Source organism: Felis catus, chromosome X (assembly GCF_018350175.1).
Source record: "Felis catus isolate Fca126 chromosome X, F.catus_Fca126_mat1.0, whole genome shotgun sequence".
NCBI lineage: Eukaryota > Metazoa > Chordata > Mammalia > Carnivora > Felidae > Felis > Felis catus.
The window spans coordinates 27,819,834-27,841,347 of NC_058386.1; the positions used below are offsets into that span (position 1 = coordinate 27,819,834).

Here is a 21,514-nt window from a genome sequence, read left to right on the forward strand (position 1 = left end):
AAGTTGAGTAGAGACATGAAAGATGTAACAAGACCCAAATCATACTTTGACAATGTGTTGAATCACACAAAACAATAATGTCTGGGGTTGAAAAGGTACACTAGATGGGATTAACCACAGATTAGACATAGCAAAAGATTCGATGGTCAATTTGACAATATAAATCATGTAAAACGAATTACACAGGAAAAAAGACCGAAAATAAAAAGGAACCGAACCTAAAAACTAACGCCTTAAAAATTCTACATTTGAGGAAAATTAAAAACCCATATTTTCCAAGAAGCTTAAGAGGCCTCAAGAACAAGAAACATGAAGAAAATTATACCAAGGCACATCATAAACCAATTTCTCGATTTCCAAAAGCACTCCCTAATCAGCCTTCCGTATGCTAATCGCCATCTCAGAGGGGGCTTCCCCAAAGATGCTGACCTGAAATATGTACCAAAATCCATATCCAAACAACCACTCCCTGAGGAGTAGAATGGAAGTATACACACACTTGTGCATTGCTTTATTTTTTATAGTGAGTGTATATATTTTTTAAATAATAAAACCAGATTAAAATATATAACTACTTGTATAGGGTATCTCTGGCATTGGCAAGAAGTTTAACATCTCCTCAATGGCACCTTTGTGATACATATTTTAGAGACCTAGGGATGCTGCAGGAGCTCAAAGTTTACTTAAGTGCTATTGCAAAATGTATTTTCTGTATGATGGCAGATTGGAAAGCCGTGCCTTTCTTCTATCTCTAATGCCAATGCTGATGTATATACAAGTTTGATATACATATAATTACAAAAGATTTTAAAATTATTCATGCCATATGTTTACATTGCCTACATATGAGTAAGTGCTTGCAAGCTTACTTTATTAATATCAAAAGGTATTTTTGCCATGCAAAAAAACTACTTGAGAATAGAGAACTGTAAATTTGAATATGATACTGCTTTTATGAATCCAGCCACAATTCAAATCTGCTTGACTGAAAACTGGTACATGAACAATTTGAGCTAAAACAGTTGCAAAAAGTACTTAGACTTGGTGTAATAAACTCAGTATATCTTGTACCTAAACTATATATTTTATAACCTAAGTTATAACCTCCACAATCTAATTTATCTTTATTTGCACACTCAAAAGACACAGCAACTTGAAAATAAACTATACGCTGGTTATAATCCATATGTTGCGTTTCCATTAACATAAGCCATAAAAAAGTCAATAAGTACCCCCAATTAACTCTGCATTGTTTTGGCCTCTGGACTATCTCAGAAGGCATTTTGTCAATAGAATATATACAAATATTGCTACATCACCACAGTTGTCCCTAGGGAAACAGAACTATACTTTTATCATGATGGATATTTCCAGAACTACATTATTGCTAAGTCTACCACAGGTTCTCCTCCTGGACAGGATTCAACATAAGGCAAAAACACAAACTACCCCAAAGCCACAGGACACCCTGCTGCAAGTTGCTTCCCTGTATCACAGATTCAATTATACTTTGCAGTTCATCAGATAAGCCAGTTATACCTAGGCTAACTCTCACCTTGAGACAAGTAGTCCACAGCACAGTCTCCCAACATGGTCATTACAATGATGCTCTGTATGTGTAGTGATCACAAGAAAAGTCAGGAATTGTAAATTGCCGTCATCCTTCACAGCCTGAGCTTAAAGCAGCTAAAAAGTTGTGATATTGTGGTGAAGATAAACACAGTTTGAAAAAAGAGGCCTCAAAACCTTACCTTAAGACACCATTTGTATTTGGCATGTTCCCAATTCTCAGGAATCTGTGTCTTTTTGAGAAACTGTTCAGCTTCTGTTAGCCATTGATTAAGTATCTTCATATCATAATGAAACCGCCGCCACTTTTCCACAGATCTGTCAAATCGCCTAGAGGCAAAAATATGGATCAAGTAAAATAAATAGATTATACCAATTATATGGACATAGCATGTATGTTTTGCTACATTGGCAAGGATATTATTTTGATCGGTTCTCACATTTGTAGATTTCAGTTTCAATTAACAGAGGTAAATGATACTGAATAAAAAGGATGAATTAAAATAAAAGGCTATAAATTTTCCCTACAAAATCAAACACATTTCTTGACTGAAACAAAGCTAAAAACAACAATTATGGAGTATTAACATTTTCTTCCCTATTAGCATATTTAATTTGTAAAAAAAAAAGTTCCAGGAATTTAAAAAGTATATTAGCATCTAATAAGTATTTCAAAGATAGAAAGAGGGTCAGTGTCAACATATGTTTTGAGTCAAAATCAAATTATCTCATGAAGCCTACAAATTTTGTATTACTTCTGATCTGAAAGAGTTTATTCATTAAGGTCCTCAAGCATCCAAGATGACAGATGTAACTTACACCGTCAGATCAGATATAAGCAACCAACTAATTCATAGACTCATCTAAACCAGGTGATGAGTGTCGTCTTCCTTTAATGTTGTTTTATTGAATCTGCTAACATTTTCACCTGGAATGGTGAAAGAACTTAGTGTAAGGTATTGTGTTATTATCCCACGAGAAAAGAGTATTAAGAAGGAAGTATTTGGTCACGTTCCAGTCACAGAAGTGACTGAGGCAGAAATGAGTCAGGGCTGTATGTTTATCCTAAAACAGTTGCACATAAGAACCATGAGTATCTTTTCAGGTGGGATCCTGACACTCATATTTTTAAAAGCACCCCAATTATGCTAATGTACAGTCAAGCTGAAAAATACTCTGCAAAGTAAGTTTTAAAGTCTTATGGGGCTTATGAACTAGTGGGTCTCCTGAGGCCTGTCCAAACAGGTATTTGCTGTCATGAAACCAAAACCATCCTGAAGATTCTTGGCTGTGGGGCTGCCTCAGAGTCCAATAAGCCTGTAGAAGTTCTAGGAAGTCTACTCTTAAAGTTTCAATGGGTTATAATTTTGACTATCTCAACATCTTTTCAGATCTGTACCTCCATTTAGGAACTACGAATTATTTTAGAACTGAGATAATACCCCAACTCCCTCTTGTTTTTATTGGGAAGAGAACGGAATTAAGATTTCTTAACGGTTATTATAAGCCAGGCAGCGGGCTCTGAGTTTTTACTTATTCTTGGATTCCTGCAGCACCCCTGCACTGCAACAATTATTGTTCCCATTTTCTACCAGAGAAAAGTGAGAGGCTGCGCAGCCTGCCAAAAAGTAAACAGAGTAAGATGCCAGAAAGGGGATTCTAACTCGGATCTCCCTGGCTTCCATCATGCCCTTCACGGTCTTCCAGTTTCTTTCGTGGGATTTCCTTTTTTCAGGATGAAGTCTTACCAGTTGAATAATTCAAAGAGATAGTTGTAGGATTTTTGTTTCTTTTTATCTTCTTTATTGTCTTCCAAATATTTAATAATGCATCTACAGCTACATTGCATTTTATCAGATGCCACATTTAATGATGAACTCTATTTCTTACGTTAAAAATATCTAAAACAGTATCTTGTTAGCATTAAAAAGTCATCCAATGGTAGCCAAAAGGGGTAATCTGTAACTCTAGCTAGTTTAAAGGAATGAATTCTGCCTTTCATAATTAAGGGCTTTCTAGAGTTGCTCAAATATGGTATATCCATCAACCTCAAAATGACGTTGGAAATATTTTGCATGTTTAATCATTATTTTGTTTTCTTATATTTTTGGCTCTATCTAATACACAATAAATGACTTAAGGATACACCATAGGCATTTATTTCCTTTAACAGAAAATTGTACACTGCATCCGTCTTCTAGACACATCACTACAGTCAAAGTTGTGGTTAAAAGAGAATCTAAAAAGCCATGAGGCATAGTCGGTACTGTCCCATCTTGGTGAGACTATGGTTGATTTTGACTTTCACCGTATAGTTTTCCATGTTGTTAAGTGTTTCTACAACGTGCACTTCATACTTTGATACTCAGAAAAATGTAGTAACTTCCAAGTATTTCAAAAGGCAGGTTCACACGCTAACGACTACCGCCTGCAACACTCTTCCCACTACCAGAGCCCGAGAAACAGGCGGAAGCTAACCAACGCACACAGGAGTTGACATCTAGTCACAATTTACCATTCTACCTCTATAGCAGCCATCGGTCTCCCTCCTACTTTGCTTTGCTTCCCCCTACCCCACCACCAAAATCAGCCTCTTGCCGACTCTTTTCAGCTATGGGCAGGTGGCTGTTCTCCCACGTGTCCTCTAAATACCAACTTTTCATTCTAGGCTGCTTCACAGGTGTCCCTCCACCCATCACCGCGCTGGAGACGACCACCTTCTACTAGGTTCCGCAAAGCCTCCTCCCCTTCCAAGCCCTGTTCCTTTCCAGAGATCATCTTTCCTCCAAGATTCTCAAAAGAAGAAAACCCTAAGGGCCCATAGATCCTAATGATCACAGTACTCCTGGCTCTGCAAGGCACAGCCAGAGGCAGGAAGAAAAGGGAAACGGGCTGTGGGCCCCTGCTCATAGTCTTACAGCCTTGTTCCAGACCCACAAAAAATGAGACAGGATGGACTTGTCAGCCACACAGGGCTCTCTGTAGTTCCCCAGGCCCTGCTGCTGCCTCAGGCCTGTATGCCTTTGTACATCAGTACCTTATTCTTGAAACGCCCTCTTCCCCCCTCTCTCCCTTTCCCCCCAAATTCTGCAATCCAAACTTTTGCATTAAAAGACTTGGTTTGAACTACTAACACTGTCACTTTGCAAACATCTAAATCTAGAGTATTCATTATGGCCTGCACGCGCTAAAACTTTGAGAACTGTAAAGTTGATTTAATTTTATTGTTAAAATTAATGTTAAAAAATGAGTACGTCTATTCAAACATATTAAAGAATAAAAGCATGCACTTTACACGTGACGGCATTTAATGCGAGTAATAATATTTTAAACTCCATTTCAAGCATTGCATAAAATTTTAAAATATACTTTTCAGCATTTTAATATGTGTTGTTAACAGCGAAGTCTAAATCTATTCTTGAATTTACTATGTAAAATTTCATTTTCTATCATGACTGCTTTTAAACTTACACCCTTACCCACTGAGGAAAATTCTCAATGAATATATATAAATTGTTCTAGCTTTACAATGTTACATTTATAAATTTCATCTCTAATCAGTCACTAGGCTCTTATCGGACTGCCCAGGATGGAGGAAAAAGGCAGCGACAACTAGAAACACAGAGAGATATTAAAAATACCATTCAGGAAAATAAATATAAGTTTTACCCTCTACATTATTAGTGTGTGTGTGGGGGGAGGAATTTGGTTGTTTTTTTTCCCCCTGGCAGTAAGAGGAAATGTAAAAACAACTAAAAAAAAGGACAGAAATGTCAGTATAAACATATGGATAATAAATCAAGTGATTTTAAAATTTTGCAAATATTAAACTTCTCATTCACTATGCAAGCAGTATTTAAAATTACACCGCTGCTTCATTTATGTGCAGCATAACTTATTTCCTGCTGTTCTAAATCAAGTTAGTCAGATTATTCTCGAGCATAAATTACATTTAGGGAGTAATTTAGGTACTTTGGGACCTACTTTAACACTTTCAGGTCATTAAGGTGGTGCTCAATTCTATGAAATAGATTTAAATAAATAATATCCTAGTCGCCTTCTGACACATCCATTGTGGCTTCATACTTGGGTCTGCTAACTCAGCATTAGGCTGTTGATTATTTCTTCCTACATATTTCATCTTTGATGAGGTGAGTAGGAGGTACCTCCACTAACGTCTCATGGTTCAAACTGTAGGTGTTGATAAATAAAGTTAAATTAGTTCTTTGTCCCAAATCATGGTACCTTACTCGTCCCCAACCACCACCAACCCCCCCCCCCCAACCGCCACTTTCCCAGTAATACAATTATGTAGTAAAACCTAAGAATGCTAGCACTTACGGTTTTTTTTTTCTTTTTCTACAGAACCTGACTTACTCTGAGGAGCGCTCCCACAGCTCTAACTTGCCCTACCCCACTGATACTCCTTTTATTTTTCTCTCCTAAGACAATGCCCAAGATTTCTAGGCTGAAGTATGTCCTCTCATGCCTATTTGTTAATATACTGGACCCAGGTCCATTCATGCATAATTAGACTCTACTCCAGCTTCCTGAGTGTTCGTCTCACTGCAAACACTCTCTAGATACATGCTTGTACCTGGACCCATGATCTCACCTCTTCAAGCAAACAGAGCACAGTGGTCACACGGCTGAGGCTGGAATTCTGGCTTCACAATTTACTGTGTGGCCTTGGACAAGTCAGGGACCTCGCTGAAAAGTAAGTATAAAAGTAGTTCCTACTTTTTCCCAAAGGTTAATTGTGAGGGTGAAATGAAGGAATGTATTTAAATTTCTCAGAACAGTGTCTGGCAGTGTTCGACAAACAGTTGTAGTAGTTGTTGGTCTAATTATTCTGCCTCTGTTTGGCTTAGATTTTCAAATGCAAAGCAAATCACCAATATAAATTCCAAGACATGCCAGTGTCTCTTTGGTGGGGGTAATTCATTATCCAGTTCATGGAAGCTGAATCACGACTCTAGCATAGAATCCATGGTTTACCATGTCTGACCCGAACGACACTATACGTATTTTTGAAACACCTTTCATTGTGAAACAATATAGAGAAGGATACGTATAATCCCATGTTGCCATCACCAAAGCCAAGAAATTAAAAACAAATTTCCAGTAGCCAGAACCCATCTTTAAGATAAACATTTTTAAGTTTATTTATTTATTTTGAGAGAGAGAGACACCCTGGGGGGGGGGGGAGGGAAGGAGAGAGAGAGAGAGAGAGAGGGAGAGAGAGAGAGAGAGACAGAATCCCAAGCAGGCTCTGCACCGTCAGTACAGAGCCCAATGTGGGGCTCTGGAACTCACAAAACTGTGAGATCTTGACCTGATCCAGAACAGACAGACACTTAACCGACTGAGCCACCCAGGTGCTCCTCCAGTAGCCAGAAACCCTCTTGAACTGCCTCAATCACTACTCCCTGCTACCTCCACAATTTAATCTCCTTCCTCACTTTCATGGTAATCATTCCCTTAGAGCTTTGAAATTTAAATAAGCCTCCCTAACACTGGAGTTTTTGGTTGTATATGCTTTTGAAAATTTATAAATGCAACCATATAATATGTATTATTTCATATGAGGGTTTATTTGCTCAATATTATACTTTTTCCCCTTTTCTCCCCACAAAGTTATACTTTTAAGATTTTTGTTAAAAATGTTTAAATGTAATTAATCAAAAATATTTCTTTATTCATTGTTGTATAATATTCTTCTGCATGCTTTTTAAAACTGTTAATACATATTTAGGTGTTTCTGGTTTGAAGCTATTATAATGCTGCTATGGGCATTCCTGTACCTATCTCCTGGAATGTGTGCACAAGCATTTCTGTGGAGTATATACCTAGGACTGAAACTGATGAGCCACAGGTTATGTACATCTTTAATGCGACAAAATACTACCAGATGTTTTTCACTCCTAGCATAGTAGCATATGAAAGTTTACACTCCCCTTTGCAATTTACAGTCCAAGAGAAAGTGTATGAGAATTCCCAGGGCTCCACGTTCTCACCAGCAAGTGGGACTGCCAGCCTCTCAAATCTCAACCATCCGGGTCATATATGGCGATATTTTACTTTTAATTTGCAAGCTCTGACTTCTAGTGGGGCTGGCAAATTCCTTCTGTGTTTACTGGCCATTTGGACTACTTTGTGAAAATGACAAAAGTCTTATGTTAATGTGAGACATAAAACACATTTGCTATGTAGTATAAGTTGATCACTCTGGAAACACCATCCTAAGATATAAAACACTGTCAGCAGCCCACAAGCCCTCGTTGTGCCCCCCCCCCCTTCACTTTTCAAGAACTCCTCTCGGTTTTCTATCATTGTCTGTTCTTAAAGATTTGTAGGAAATCTTCAATTATGGACGCACGTACTTCATCAGTTATTTGTGTGTTCCCAGTATCTCCTCACACGCTGTGGCTTTCGGTTTTACACTCTCAATGTTGTCTTTTGATGTACAGAAGTTATTCATATAAAACATAGTCTGGTGTATTATTTTCAATTCTGATTAATGCTTTACATGTATATTTAAGAAATCTTCCTCTATCCAACATTCATTAACATATTCCCTATTTTCTTGCAAAAATTTTATTAATTTGCTTTTTCCCATTTACCTTGGTAATCCTCCAGGGTTTTATTTTCATGTATAGTGTGAACTAAGATGTGTGTTTTCTAAACAGGACATTTTATTTTATTTTATTTTATAAGGTAAGACGTGCATAGGGAACAAAATAATGGTGTATGGTGGAAAAACAAAAGTGTAGTGAAAAGTAAGTCTCTCCTACTCGATTCCCTCAATTCAGCTAATTCTGCTCTCACTGTAAATAAAAATTTTATAATTTGAAATATTTCTAGAGTAGGGCAAGGGAATACAGATACGTTGACATAAAGTAATAGATTTTTCATTCAATTTTATTATTTTCAGTTTATCCATTGCTAGTATTTTTAAAGCTCTGGATTGACATTTTATTTTGTAATATAATACCCTTAATCCTGTCTATGTTGTGAGTCTGGTTCAGGCTACAAGCCACTTTGGAATGGTACTCTGTTCTTAAGTTTTTTTTACAGTGACTATTATACTTGAGTTTAGCAACGCATTCTCATGCCTTTATTCCCTCTCTCCACTGCTGAAATTCTGCACATTTTGTTTCTCTGGTTTCTCATAGTAAGTTTTAATTTATTGCCATATGAGTAAACAGAAAAGATGGACTTTATTTGAACTAGCTCACCAACATCAACATTTAAGATAAGCTCTTTCCAATCACAAAGGACTCTTTTGCCATGTTTAAAAGTCAGCATATTTTTTAGTCAAAGAGAAATCTCGTTATTATAGGTGAGCCTCTTGGATTTCCTGTCTGGACATTCCCCTACAGAATCTCCTTAACTTTTAAAATTTCAACTAACATATACACCAGAGATTGGCAACTTTCTCTATAAAGTTTTCTGAAGTAAGTATTTAATTACTTAGTTAATTAATTAATTTTTAAAGTTTCTTTATTTTTTAAAAATTTTTTTTTTCAATGTTTTTTATTTATTTTTGGGACAGAGAGAGACAGAGCATGAACGGGGGAGGGGCAGAGAGCGAGGGAGACACAGAATCGGAAACAGGCTCCAGGCTCCGAGCCATCAGCCCAGAGCCTGATGCGGGGCTCGAACTCACAGGACCGCAAGATCGTGACCTGGCTGAAGTCGGACGCTTAACCGACTGCGCCACCCAGGCGCCCCTAAAGTTTCTTTATTTTGAGAGACACAGAATGCGAGCCAGCGGAGGTGCAGAGAGAGAGGATGGAGAATCCTAACCAGGCTCTGTACAGAGCCCAACGCTGGGCTCGATCCCATGACCATGAGATCATGATCTGAGCCGAAATCCAGAGTGCAGGCACTTAACTGTCTCAGCTACCCAGGCACCCGACGAGTAAGTATTTTAGGCTTCGTTGGCCATGTGGTCTTTGTTACAAGTACTCAACTCTGCCACAGTAGCTTGAAAGTACCCACACACTGAACAGAAGCAAAGGGGTTTGGCTGAGTCCCAACCAAATTCTACTTACAAAAACAGGTGTCGGGCCAGACTTAGACTTTACCCACCCTTTATCTACAAAGTGATTAGCACATAGTTTCAGGTTCTGGCCTTTACCTAAGTTCTCTATCTGGCTGTTTTTTTGAAGCCTCAAATATGACATGTTAACAATCCCTATTTTCTCCTCTTAATCTTTACTTGTAATTTGAGTTAATCATTTCCAAGCTAGAAATCTGGAGGTCAGCCTTTACTCATCTCTTTGTTTCTCACCATGCTTGTCTCTATATCCCACCAATTCTACTTTTCTTAATTTCTTTTATTTATTTTGAGACAGAGAGAGAGAGCATGTGTAGGAACAGAGGAGGGGCAGAGAGAGAGAAACCCAAGAAGGTTCCACACCACCAGTGCAGAACCTGACGTGGGGCTCGATCTCATAAACCATGAGATCCTGACCTGAGGCAAAATCAAGAGTTGGACACTTAACCATCTGAGCCACCAAGGCGCCTCTATATCCCACCAATTCTAAATCAGAAGTGACTCCTGAATTTGGCCTCTTTGGTCTAGCCCCACTGACATGGCCTTTGTTGAAAGCCCCTAATACCCTTTCCTCTCCATACCCCGGCTCAACTTTCCCTATCATCCATTTCTCACAATTCTCTAATCTATGTCCACACTGCCATCCCTTTTTCCTTTTTGGTTTTGCCACATAAATTCACGCAGATTACAACATATACCACACTTCAAGACATTGAGTTGTCTCAAAACTTCCATAACAACCTAAATTCTGTTTTTACTCTGGGTCTTTTGCTATATTTTAGATTGTCTCTGCTCCATAATGTCACTTTATTCTGTGAAGCCTCTCTCCCCTGAAATAAGTTACTCCATAAGAAAAGCTTCCCCCCCTCTGCAAAAACCTCTGTTAAGATTCCACTTCATGTCCTATAGGGCACCTGGGGGGCTTCGTCTGTTCAGTGTCTGACTCTTGATTTTGTTCAGGTCATGATCTCTGGGAGTTTGAGCCCCACATGGGGCTCTACCCTGATAGCATGGAGCCTGCTTGGGATTGTCTCTCTCTCTCCCCCTCTCTGCTCCTCACCTACTTGCTTGTGCTCTTTCTCTCTCAAAAATGAATAAATAAACATTAAAAAAATAGATTTTTACCTCATGCTCTAATTGTGGGTTTATAGACCTATCTTTCCCCAAAGAATCTGAGCCGCCTACAAAAAGGAATATGCCCTATTCACCTTTGAATTTCTAGTACCAAGCAGTGTTCCTGGCACATAAGTGTTTAATATATTTGTTAAATGAATGAATGAATGAAAGGATTCATGAGTAATTTGCATGGGCTCCTTATATCTTCTATTTGGGAGCCATGAGGTTTGGGTAATCCATTTTACCTCGTTGAATCCAGTTGTCACATAAATAAAGCAAGGATAATATTGTCTACATTACATAGCATTTTGATGAGAGTGAAAGCACACTGAAAGCTATAAATACCAATAAAATTTTGGTATTTTGTTATCAGTAGCAACCTATGTTAATCTGCACAATTTATAACATTCATACAAAATTTAGAATTAAAAAAAAAATCTCACTCTATATCAGAAATCATCTTGCAAATAAGTCAGTACATTTCCAGAGAATTGTTGCTCTAATAGAAAACACAGGATGACTTTTAAATACAGATAGTTTAGGAAGCTCAACGCCAATCCCGTAAAAAAAAATTAATACACTTGGACAAAACTTGCCAAGGACTAATTTAAGTATGAGGATGCATAATTACTTAAGAACTATAATTTTTTAAATGGGAGTGTTTCAGGCTACAGTGATATTGATAAAATTCACCTTATACTCAAGAACTCAATAGTGTTACTTTATGTTTTCAGTTATTAATCTAGTTCATTTATTAATAGTGTAACTTTAAAAACAAGAATGTAGGGACACCTGGCTGGCTCAGGCGGTACAGCATGTGACTCTTGATCTCAGGGTTCTAAGTTTGAGCCCATGTTGGGGGTAGAGGTTACTTAAAAATAAAATATTTAAAATAATAACTGTAAAGTTAGATAAATGCTAATTACATTACTTGTAAAGCCTCACACTTTAGTTTATCACGAATAATATGTAAAGAAATCTTAAAGTTGTTTACAAGTCTAAAGACGTTTTTAAACTTTATTGATCTCTTATTGGGCATACGTCTCTGAATGGAACCTAAAATGGGCACTGTAGTAGCCACTTTTTCCTACAAGTAGGAAAATTTGTGGAGGAGGAGGTGAAAAGAAAACTTCATCGATAAGCTTGAGTCATCGTGAAAAAGTGAAGACTTCTAGAACTGTAAATATACAACACATACACACACTCACATACACACACACAGATACACACACACAAATCAGAACTTGACCTAAGTACATATAAGAGTGATGGAAGCCTTCAGGAAGCATATTATTTTGACTTAGTAGCAGACACCATAAACATCCCTGGGATAAATTTATAAGTACTCAAATACTTAAGACTCCATACTTTCACCTACCCTTGACCTCTGATTATTTAATTTGCTAATTATAAGAAGAAAAGCAAAAGTGTCTCTGGTATTACTAAATGTCTCTGGTATTCCACAAATCTCCTTTGCCCTTCTCTTTTATAAACATCTTTGTCATAGTACCTAGTCTCATCAGGCCAATGAGAGTGTAAAGGGTGCAATTTTTGACAGTTTTGTCACGGCGGGGAAATATTCAGGGTATGCTATTCCTGCACTGGTTCTGAAAGAAGGCAATGTAGGATTATGCTAATATTAACCTAAAAATTATGCAATTTCAATGTCTTGATTTGGCACAATTAGCACCCTGTAAAAATACCCAAAGTGGAAAAAATAGTTTGCTATTAGTGAGCTGTAATGTTACCTCTTTTATTAGGATCTTTTAAAGAAATCAACAAAAGAAAGTGATTCAGCAGTCTAAATTAAATAATTTAAATTTATTAAAAAGTTTAAGGTAACATTCTTTCTGAGGACTTGATATATTCATGGATCTCCTTGACAAAATGTGAGCATTTAATTTACTCCTAATTTACATATCTCCTAGTATATAGTCCAAATAAAGATGATACAGTGTTTGACATCATAGCTTTTAATCTTATGTGAATTTGTGGGCTAGAGAGAATATCCAAAATAAGGATGTCTTTTTCTTCATTCAAACACAAACATATGTAACTCATGTAGGAACTTTTACCTAGAAACAGCAGCAAAAGCAGTCACCCCCACAGATACTTACTACGTACCCTACTAAGTTTTCAGATTCAACAGAGTATTTAATATTTTCACAACAGCATAGGGTGGGTACTACTATTATATTTTCCAGACAAGAAAACTGAGACTTTGGGAGGTTAAGCGACTTGTATATTTCCAAGGAGGAATCCAAGGCAATACCAGAGGTGAATACCATGCGTTAAGAGTGTACATGGTTTTTTAAAAAGTGTCATTAGAATTAGTAAATACCACACTATCTCACAGAAGACAAGAAATCCGACTTCTCTAACACACTGTCCCCTTGGGCATAAATCACGTTGTTATTGTTTGGCTCCACACTTTTATTTCTGAGCATGATAAATCTTATATTTTAAAAGTAAAGGATTCATAAATGACCTGACCTCTAGTTTAAACAGCCATTTCTCAAACTAATATCTCTTCCTCCTAGTCACTTCTCATTATATAGCATGACCTCTCACATCACACTCTCCAATCAAATAGAATTTAACTTAATGTTCCATGAACATCCTTCAGGGTTCCTCATCTTTGTTGTTTGCTTGTTTTCTTCATAATATGTCTTGTGTCAAAATATTATTTCTCCTAGATTCTCTGCCAGACACAACTTCCCCCATGACAAGCTTTCTGATGCTCTTAATTAGAAGCAATCTACCCTCTCTCTGTACTTCCCCAACACTGTTTTTGTCCTGCTTTAAAGAATTTAGTCCGTTCTAATTTATATTGAGATCATTACCCCCAAACTATAACAATTGTTCTCTAAGGGTAGGAACTATGTTGAATCACCATTTTTTTTTTTTTTTTTGGGACAGAGAGAGACAGAGCATGAATGGGGGAGGGGCAGAGAGAGAGGGAGACACAGAATTGGAAACAGGTCCAGGCTCCGAGCCATCAGCCCAGAGCCCGACGCGGGGCTCGAACTCACGGACCGCGAGATCGTGACCTGGCTGAAGTCGGCGCTTAACCGACTCCGCCACCCAGGCGCCCTGAATCACCATTTTTAACTTCTGTAACAAGCACGCATAAATACTGTTGGACTTAATTTTTGCAGATTTAAAATTAATTAACTGAATTAATTTTCATACATACAATTGATATTCATTTTGAATTATTATTATACCTTTTAATAGGAAAATGTTCTGTAGATGAGGAATCCCACACTATCACCTAGCAAAAAGGGAGACACAGTTTTCAATTTAAAGCAAGTCATAAAACAAGGAGGTTGTACAGCATATGAAATATGAAGATGGGCAAAGGGGAGTTGGAAATTCTGCTTTATTGCTTTGTAAAATTCAGCAAGTGATTTAATTTTTTTAATTTCAGGACTCTCATTTGTGAAATAGGCATGATAATGTCTACCTCACAGCACTGTTCGAAGGATTAGGAAAAAAATATACTAAAAGTTGTGAAGCACATAGTAAGTGCTCGATGTTCACAATAACAATAATCATAATAGACATATATAACTATATATGATATATAATATGTAAATATACAACTGCTATATTTGTAAAATACTATTTAATTTTCAAATATCTACACATATATGGGCACTTTCTTTTCAATATAGAGCGATAAATGAGGAAAATCTGTACAAGTGCTTCTGTTTATTTTCTATGCACAAACACAAGTACAATGCACACTTTTCTTTGGAGAGTCAAATATTTCACTGTGTGTGCTGATTTTACTCCTATTGTAATTGAGAAAATGTAAACTACTGTAGCAAATGGAGTCATATGTCTTTCCTTGTTTCCTTCCAAATGAGAGGGGTAGAGTACGTTTGATTTGGTCACAAGAAATTTTACTTCAACTTCTCTGCTAATGGAGTATGAGAGGGGGGAAAAACATATTATTTCAAAATGGAGGGTGAACAGATTTTGATCTTCAGGGCAAGTAAGACACTTAGATGTCATTTTCTTCTCAAGAGTGTTATTAAAATACAAATTCCAAATATACAAGTGTCTCTTTTCTACTTTTACTCTTTATTTCTTTTGACCATGATTAAAAGCAAAGATTGAGAGCACTGTGTATCCTAGAGTATCTTTGGTATGAGAGCACAATGAGACAAGTATAAAAATAAAATTGAAACAATTAACTTTTTACTTAGCTTTATTCTACATGGGCAATTCTATTTTCTCTCTTATACAGTTTCACTGGGACCATTACCTTCCACAAGACTGCTTTTCCTATTAAGATAGTTATAATTAACAAGAGCCCACAAACACATAACAGTTATCATCTACCATATTAATGAACATATCCAAGCTATTATTTTTCCCAATGTTTACGACATTTTATTTTATTGGAACCAATCTCAAAAGTTGCAAAATGTAAAAAAAAAATAATTATAACAGTGACTTTCCTAATTGTCAATTTATTCTAAAATAATTTTCCAAAGAAAGAAACAACATTCCCTTTTTACTAGTCTAAGTTGGTCTTGGAACGTGCAAAAACAGCACTACAGAAAAAGAATGAATTTAGAAGCATCAAGTGGCGTTCACAGAGAATTAGTGCTGAAATTCCACCAGAGTAACATTTCATTAAAAATAGGAGGGGAAAATATCTAGGCTATCAGAGGTTGTAAAGAACCATCTAAATTCATTCTGTAATACTGTTTTTGCATGTTCCAAGACCAACTTAGACTAGTGAAATGGGAATGTTGTTTCTTTCTTTGGATTGACAATTACAAAGTCACTCATTTTGTTTGGAGGTGCGCCCATAAGTCAGAGGAGACGTTTCCAAAGGACTTTCTTACAAAATTGAGAACCAGTAATTAATTTCAAGGCAGATTTCTGGTTATATCTATCTGACAGCTAGATAATTAATGAATTAAATATGCCTGAGGTCCCCTATTAGGAGTATGGCTGTGGTGCTCATTTCCATGTATCCACTGATCCCACGAATATTCGGAGGATTTCCCTGCCCCCACTTCCCAGCAGGGATGTACCTGCAGGAACCGGCCAATTCCAGTCTAACAACATGGAGGTAAGACATCTTTACTTCAAATTCACTGAACTAAAATCTGACCCAACTCTAGTAAGTATAAGTCAAGGAAACTTTAATCATAGCTGACTTACCACCTTATGAATAAATATCATCATAAAAATCAGGCCTCTTTTGCTATTTTACATTTCATCTTATTAAAACACAAGTACATGAGGGAAATATTCTTGGCATAAAACTACTATATTCATTAAAATTTTTTTCTTTCCTACACCTGCAGGCACATGTCTAAACCTGTAGGGGTTACTTTATTATTTAATTAGAGCAGATTCTTTTCGATCATTTTAGGTGTTTCATCTGAAGTTTGATTAACATCAGTATATGCTGTGCTCTCAGGCAAGTAAGCATAGCTTGTGCAGAAAGAGGAATGAGCAGAGCAAAATGTAAAAAAAATAAATAAATAAAAGGATTTTAAAATACAGAAAAACATAAAATGTGTGAAGACATAGACCCTCTAAAAAATAAAATATCAATGTTCAAAGCCAAGCAGAAATACTTCATAAATGTGTATGAAGTATAGTATTAGCTCGTTTTATTTAACAACATTAATTCATTCCTTTAATAAACATTTATTGAGTGCTTAGTATTGGGCCTGTCAGTGTGTTAAATTCGGGGGGGTATAAAGATGAAAGAGATACTATCCCTGCCAATGAGAAACTCACAGTTTAATGTGCACATTAAGTGCTGTAATGAGGGTATGTAACAAAATTGTAGCATGTGCTGTTCTTGCCCAGTGCATATTCCAGTGTCTTTCCATTTCAAAAAACATCCCAAAGGCCAGCCCTTAGATTTCTTTGCCTGTGAACTCCTTCTGGCTGCAGGGGTCTGTTTTGCCCAGCTATATGGCAAGCCAAGACTGCTCAGGAATAAACACTCCAGGGAGAAACAGTCCATCAATGATTGACAGGAGTTGATGTATATAAATAACCCAGATCACCTGGCACCCTCAAGTGGCATAACTCTGAGGTATGTGTTTTACATTGTTGCCCACAGTTTCCTCAGGAGAATTAAGTTTCAGATACCCGAAGTGTTAATTGGGTTGAAAACACACCTTTTAACGGCTTTCTCTTATTCCCTGTCTCACTTCCCTAAGATGTCCCCTGTACCTCCCCAATAACCTCCTTGCACTAGAGTTCTTTGCTTTGCTTAAGGTCCGCTTCTGAGGAATCCAAATGAAGATAAAGGGCAATGCTACTATGAAAGACAGTGGATGAATTCTACCCTAAAGGAATGTGAGAGTTGAGAGGAGGAAAGTGTTAGGAAAGACACTGCAGTAGATAAGGATCCACAAGGAAGAGCAGAAGTATCTCAGGTAGAAGAGAGAGAAGTAAGGGCATTGCAGGAAGTGGAGCCAGCATGTGTGAAGGCTTAGACGAGTGGTTCTAAAATTCGTATCAATTAATTTCAAAACACATTTGTGAGCCCCACCTTCATGGTTTCTAATACCATAAGCTGAAGGATTTTCATTTCTAACAAGTTCCCTGTTGATGCTGATGCCTCTGGTATGGGGACCACACTTTGAGAATCACTAGCGTGCAGAGAATGGCCAAATGATAGGTGGGCAAGAGGAATTGGGTGAAGATTATTAAGACTCATGAATATCCTGTGACATAACTTGCTTTTCTTAGTTCATTACTGCTAGCATTGTTTATTGAAAAAATGAGTACCAAACAAAATTACTAAATATTTTTTAAATTTACATAATAAAATAAATGACAAAATCCTTGGAGAGAGAACACATATAGAGAATATTTCTTATATGCTTCCTGGCTCTATTTTCTGCAAAATTTTGCATATATGTAACCTAAAATCCACATTTCCCAAGAACCCTATGACTGCCAGTTTGGGAATTTCATGCTTCTCCCAGGCTATGGGCATGGGGCACCGCGTAACTGGCTGGTTCAACAACCGGCCAGTAGGGGGCAGCAATGCTGAAAACATCCATGACCACAAGAAACCAGAAGGCATTAGTTGTCTCTAGCTGCTCTGAGCTATAAGAGAATATTGCATTTTGTCCTTGAAAGAAAGGTTTAGTTACATTGGGTTAGGAAAAGAAAGATGGGTTATTACTAGCTGTCTTTCTGTTTTACACATGTTGCAAATGTCATCATACACAAGATGAAACCACAGGAGAAGCTAGAAGTCTAATTAGAGTTGTTGTTTGTTTGCTTGTTTGCTTGTTTGTTTGTTTGTTTTGGGAGACAATTCCTCCCATCCAGTTAATTAATACATCCAACACTTCACATATTTATATATATATTTTGTTTTCATACTGAGAACCTTTAAGTTATACGCTATTAGCAAACTTCAAGTATACAGTATGGTATTATCAACTGTAGTCACCATGTTATACATTAGATTCCTAGTCATTCATCCACTGACAGCCAGTTGGGTTGTTTCCATATCTTGGCTATTGTGAAAAATGCTACAATGAACATAGGAGTGTGAACATCACTTCAAGATCCTGATTTCATTTCCTTTGTATATATATATACACACAAAAGCGATATTTCTGGATCATATGGTAGTTGCATTTTTAATTTTTACTGGTAATTAGTCTTTTCAGATTTCTCTTTCTTTATGATTCAGTCTTGGTAGGTGGTATGTTTTTAGGAATTTCTCCATTTCTCCTAGATTGTCCAATTTGTTGGCATATAATTGTCTTATGATCCTTTTTATAATATGTTGTAATGTCTCTTCTTTCCATTTCTAATTTTGTTTATTTGACTCCTCTCATTTTCATGTTAAGTCTTGCTAAAGTCCTATTTTATCTTATTTTTTTAAAAAAGCAGACCTTAATTTCATTGATCTTCTCTACTTTTTAGGCTCTATTTCATTTATTTCCGCTCTGATCTTTGTTATCTCCTTTCTTCTCCTAACTCAAGACTTTGAACTTTGTTCTTTTTTTTTTTTTTTCTGGTTCCTTGAGGTGTAAAGTTAGGTTCTTTAGATCATGCTGAACTCCTCCCTTAGAACTGCTTTTGCTGCTTCCCATAAATTTTAGTACGGTGTATTTCCATTTTCATTTGTGTCATCATATTTTTTAAATTTCTCTTTGAATCATCAGTTGGTCAAGTAGCATGTTGTTTAATATCCACATATATGTGAATTTTCCAGTTTTCTTTTTGCAATTAATTTCTAGTTTCATACCACTGTGGTTGGAAAAGATGTTTGATTGGATTCCAATCTCCTTAATTTTACTGAGACTTGTTTTGTGGCCTAATATTTGATCTATCCTGGAGAATGCTCTATGTATGCATGAGAAGAATGTATTCTGCTGCTATGAGACGGAACGTTCTATAAATGTCCGTTAAGTTGGTCTGATCTAATGTGCAGCTTAAGCTCAATGTTTTTTTTTTTTTTTTAACTGACTTTCTGTCTGGATGATCTATCCTTAGGGGACAGGGGATATTGAAGGCTGCTATGATTATTTTAATGCTATTTCTCCCTTCATGTTTGCTAATATTCACTTTATATATTTAGGTTCTCTTATGCTGATTGTATAAGTATTTACAAATGTTATAACCTCTTGTTGAATCGACCTCCAATCTATCATTAAATAATGACCTCTTTTGTCTCTTATTACAGTCTTTCGCTAAAGGTAGACTTTTAGGCAAAGGCTATAATCACTATATAATGACCTCCTTTGTCTCTTATTACAGTCTTTGGTTAAAAGTCTATTTTGTCTGATATAAATATAGTTATAGTTTATTTTGCTGTCTTTTGCATGACATACCCTTTTTGATCCCTTTACTTTCAGTATATATGTGTTCTTAAAGTTGAAGTGAGTCGATTGCAGACACATATAGTTTGGTCTTGCTTTTGTTGTTATTGCTGTTGTTTTTAAACTATTCAGCCACTCTATGTCTTTTGATTACATAATTTAGTCCATTTATATTTAAAGTAATTGTGGACAGGAATGGACTATCACCATTTTGGTAATTGTTTTCTGGCAGTTTTGGAATTTCTTTGTTCTTTTCTTTTTATCTTTCTTCTTTTGTGATTGGATGATTTTCTCTGGTGGTATGCTTTGGTTTCTTCTCTGGGTATCCACTATAGTTTTTTGTTCTGGGTATCCACTATAGTTTTTTTCTGTAGTAGCAAAACTCTAACCCTTAATCAGATTCTTGAATAGAAGAGTGAAACAGTCAGGATTGAAATCTAGATAGATGATTTTGTAAGCTGTGGAAAGGAATTATGCGCTGGTGAGAGGATAGAACAGTGGTTTTCAACCTTGCTGCATATTGGAGCCATGTGAGAGGTTTAAAACATTTTCCAACAGTTTAATTTAACTGATCTGGGATGCGGTCATGGCATAAGGACTTTCAGCCAAATTGTATTATGAAAATTTTCAAATGTACAACAAAAATGAAAAAAAAATACAGAGAATGCCTGTATAGTCATTATGTAGATCCTAGCATGAACATTTAATAACTTATTTACCCATCCACATATCCCTTTATCCATCCATCAACTGATCACATGTTTCGATGTATTTCAGTATGAATTATGAACATCAATATAATTTACCCTAAATGCATCAGTGTTCATATTTATCAAGTAGATTTCAATATTTGTTTAGAGATTTTTTTTCTTGGTGAGCACTGAGACTTTTACAAATCCCACAGATGATTCATATTTTCAGCAAAAGATTCATGCAGATCATGAGATTAAAAAAAAGTAGGCAGGATAATGATTATTATTATATTTCTTATTATTATTCATTGTATTTATGCTTTCTTTATATTATGGCTAATTGAAATAATAATTATGTGAGGGAGTTATTATTTACAAAGAAGGAAACAATATTCAGAGATATTAAGTAAGTTTCCAGTGTTCACATGGCAAAGGCAAGGTAGAGTTTGTATTCAAATCCAATTTTAATTGATCTCATAGAAAACCATATTTTTTTTCCATTTTTTTCTACATGCATCTAAGGCTATGGGGGTAAAACTGGGAAGGAGTAGCTTAATTAAATGTTAATTTGAAGGATGCTCATTACCATTTTAGAAGGGAAAAGGAAAAAAAAAAGGGGTAACATAATTTTTCCAACTTTTTCAAACATAACAACTGGTTGAAAATGATTATTTGGTACAAAAGCAAATAAAAGTGATCCTGACTTTTTTATTTTGAGTAATCACTCTTCAAATACCTAAACATGGATTCTTAGTTTGATATCTTCCTTCAACTTGTTCAGTGGCTTTTGTTTTTGTTTTTGTGGGTTTTTTAAAAATAATACTCTTTTACTTATGACAAAAAATTGTGCCACTGCATTAAAAAACATAGAAGAAAATATTCCCAAACTACAAAATAGTAGAGAGAAAAAAATCTGCCATAGTAGCTCACCCTAACACAATAACTGTTGGAATAACAGTTAACATCACAGTTTCTGAGGGTCAAGAATCCAGGAGTGGCTTAGCAGAGTGGGATTGGCATAGGGTATCTCATGAGGTTGCAGCCAAGCTGTTGGCTATGGCTGCATACTCTTAAGATTTAATTGGAGCTAAATGACTCACTTCTACGCTCATTCTCAAAGCTCTTTGCAGGAAGATTTAGTTCCCCACTATATGGGTTTCTCCACAGGGCTAAACACGATATGACTTCCCACAGAGCAAGCAATGAGTGAATGAGTGAGTGAGAACTCAATTCAGAAGTCG

The 21,514-nt window shown here is 36.3% G+C and overlaps 1 protein-coding gene across 13 annotated transcripts in view; it reads right to left on the reverse strand.

Moving 5' to 3' along the window:
• DMD (dystrophin) overlaps window positions 1-21,514 on the reverse strand; it is a 2,379,610-nt gene that overhangs the window by 1,078,574 nt on the left and 1,279,522 nt on the right. For all 13 annotated transcript variants that reach the window (XM_045050793.1, XM_045050788.1, XM_045050791.1 and 10 more), the window contains one exon: window positions 1,752-1,899. In XM_045050793.1, coding sequence (XP_044906728.1) covers window positions 1,752-1,899 — 148 coding nt within the window. The remainder of the gene's footprint in view (window positions 1-1,751; window positions 1,900-21,514) is intronic.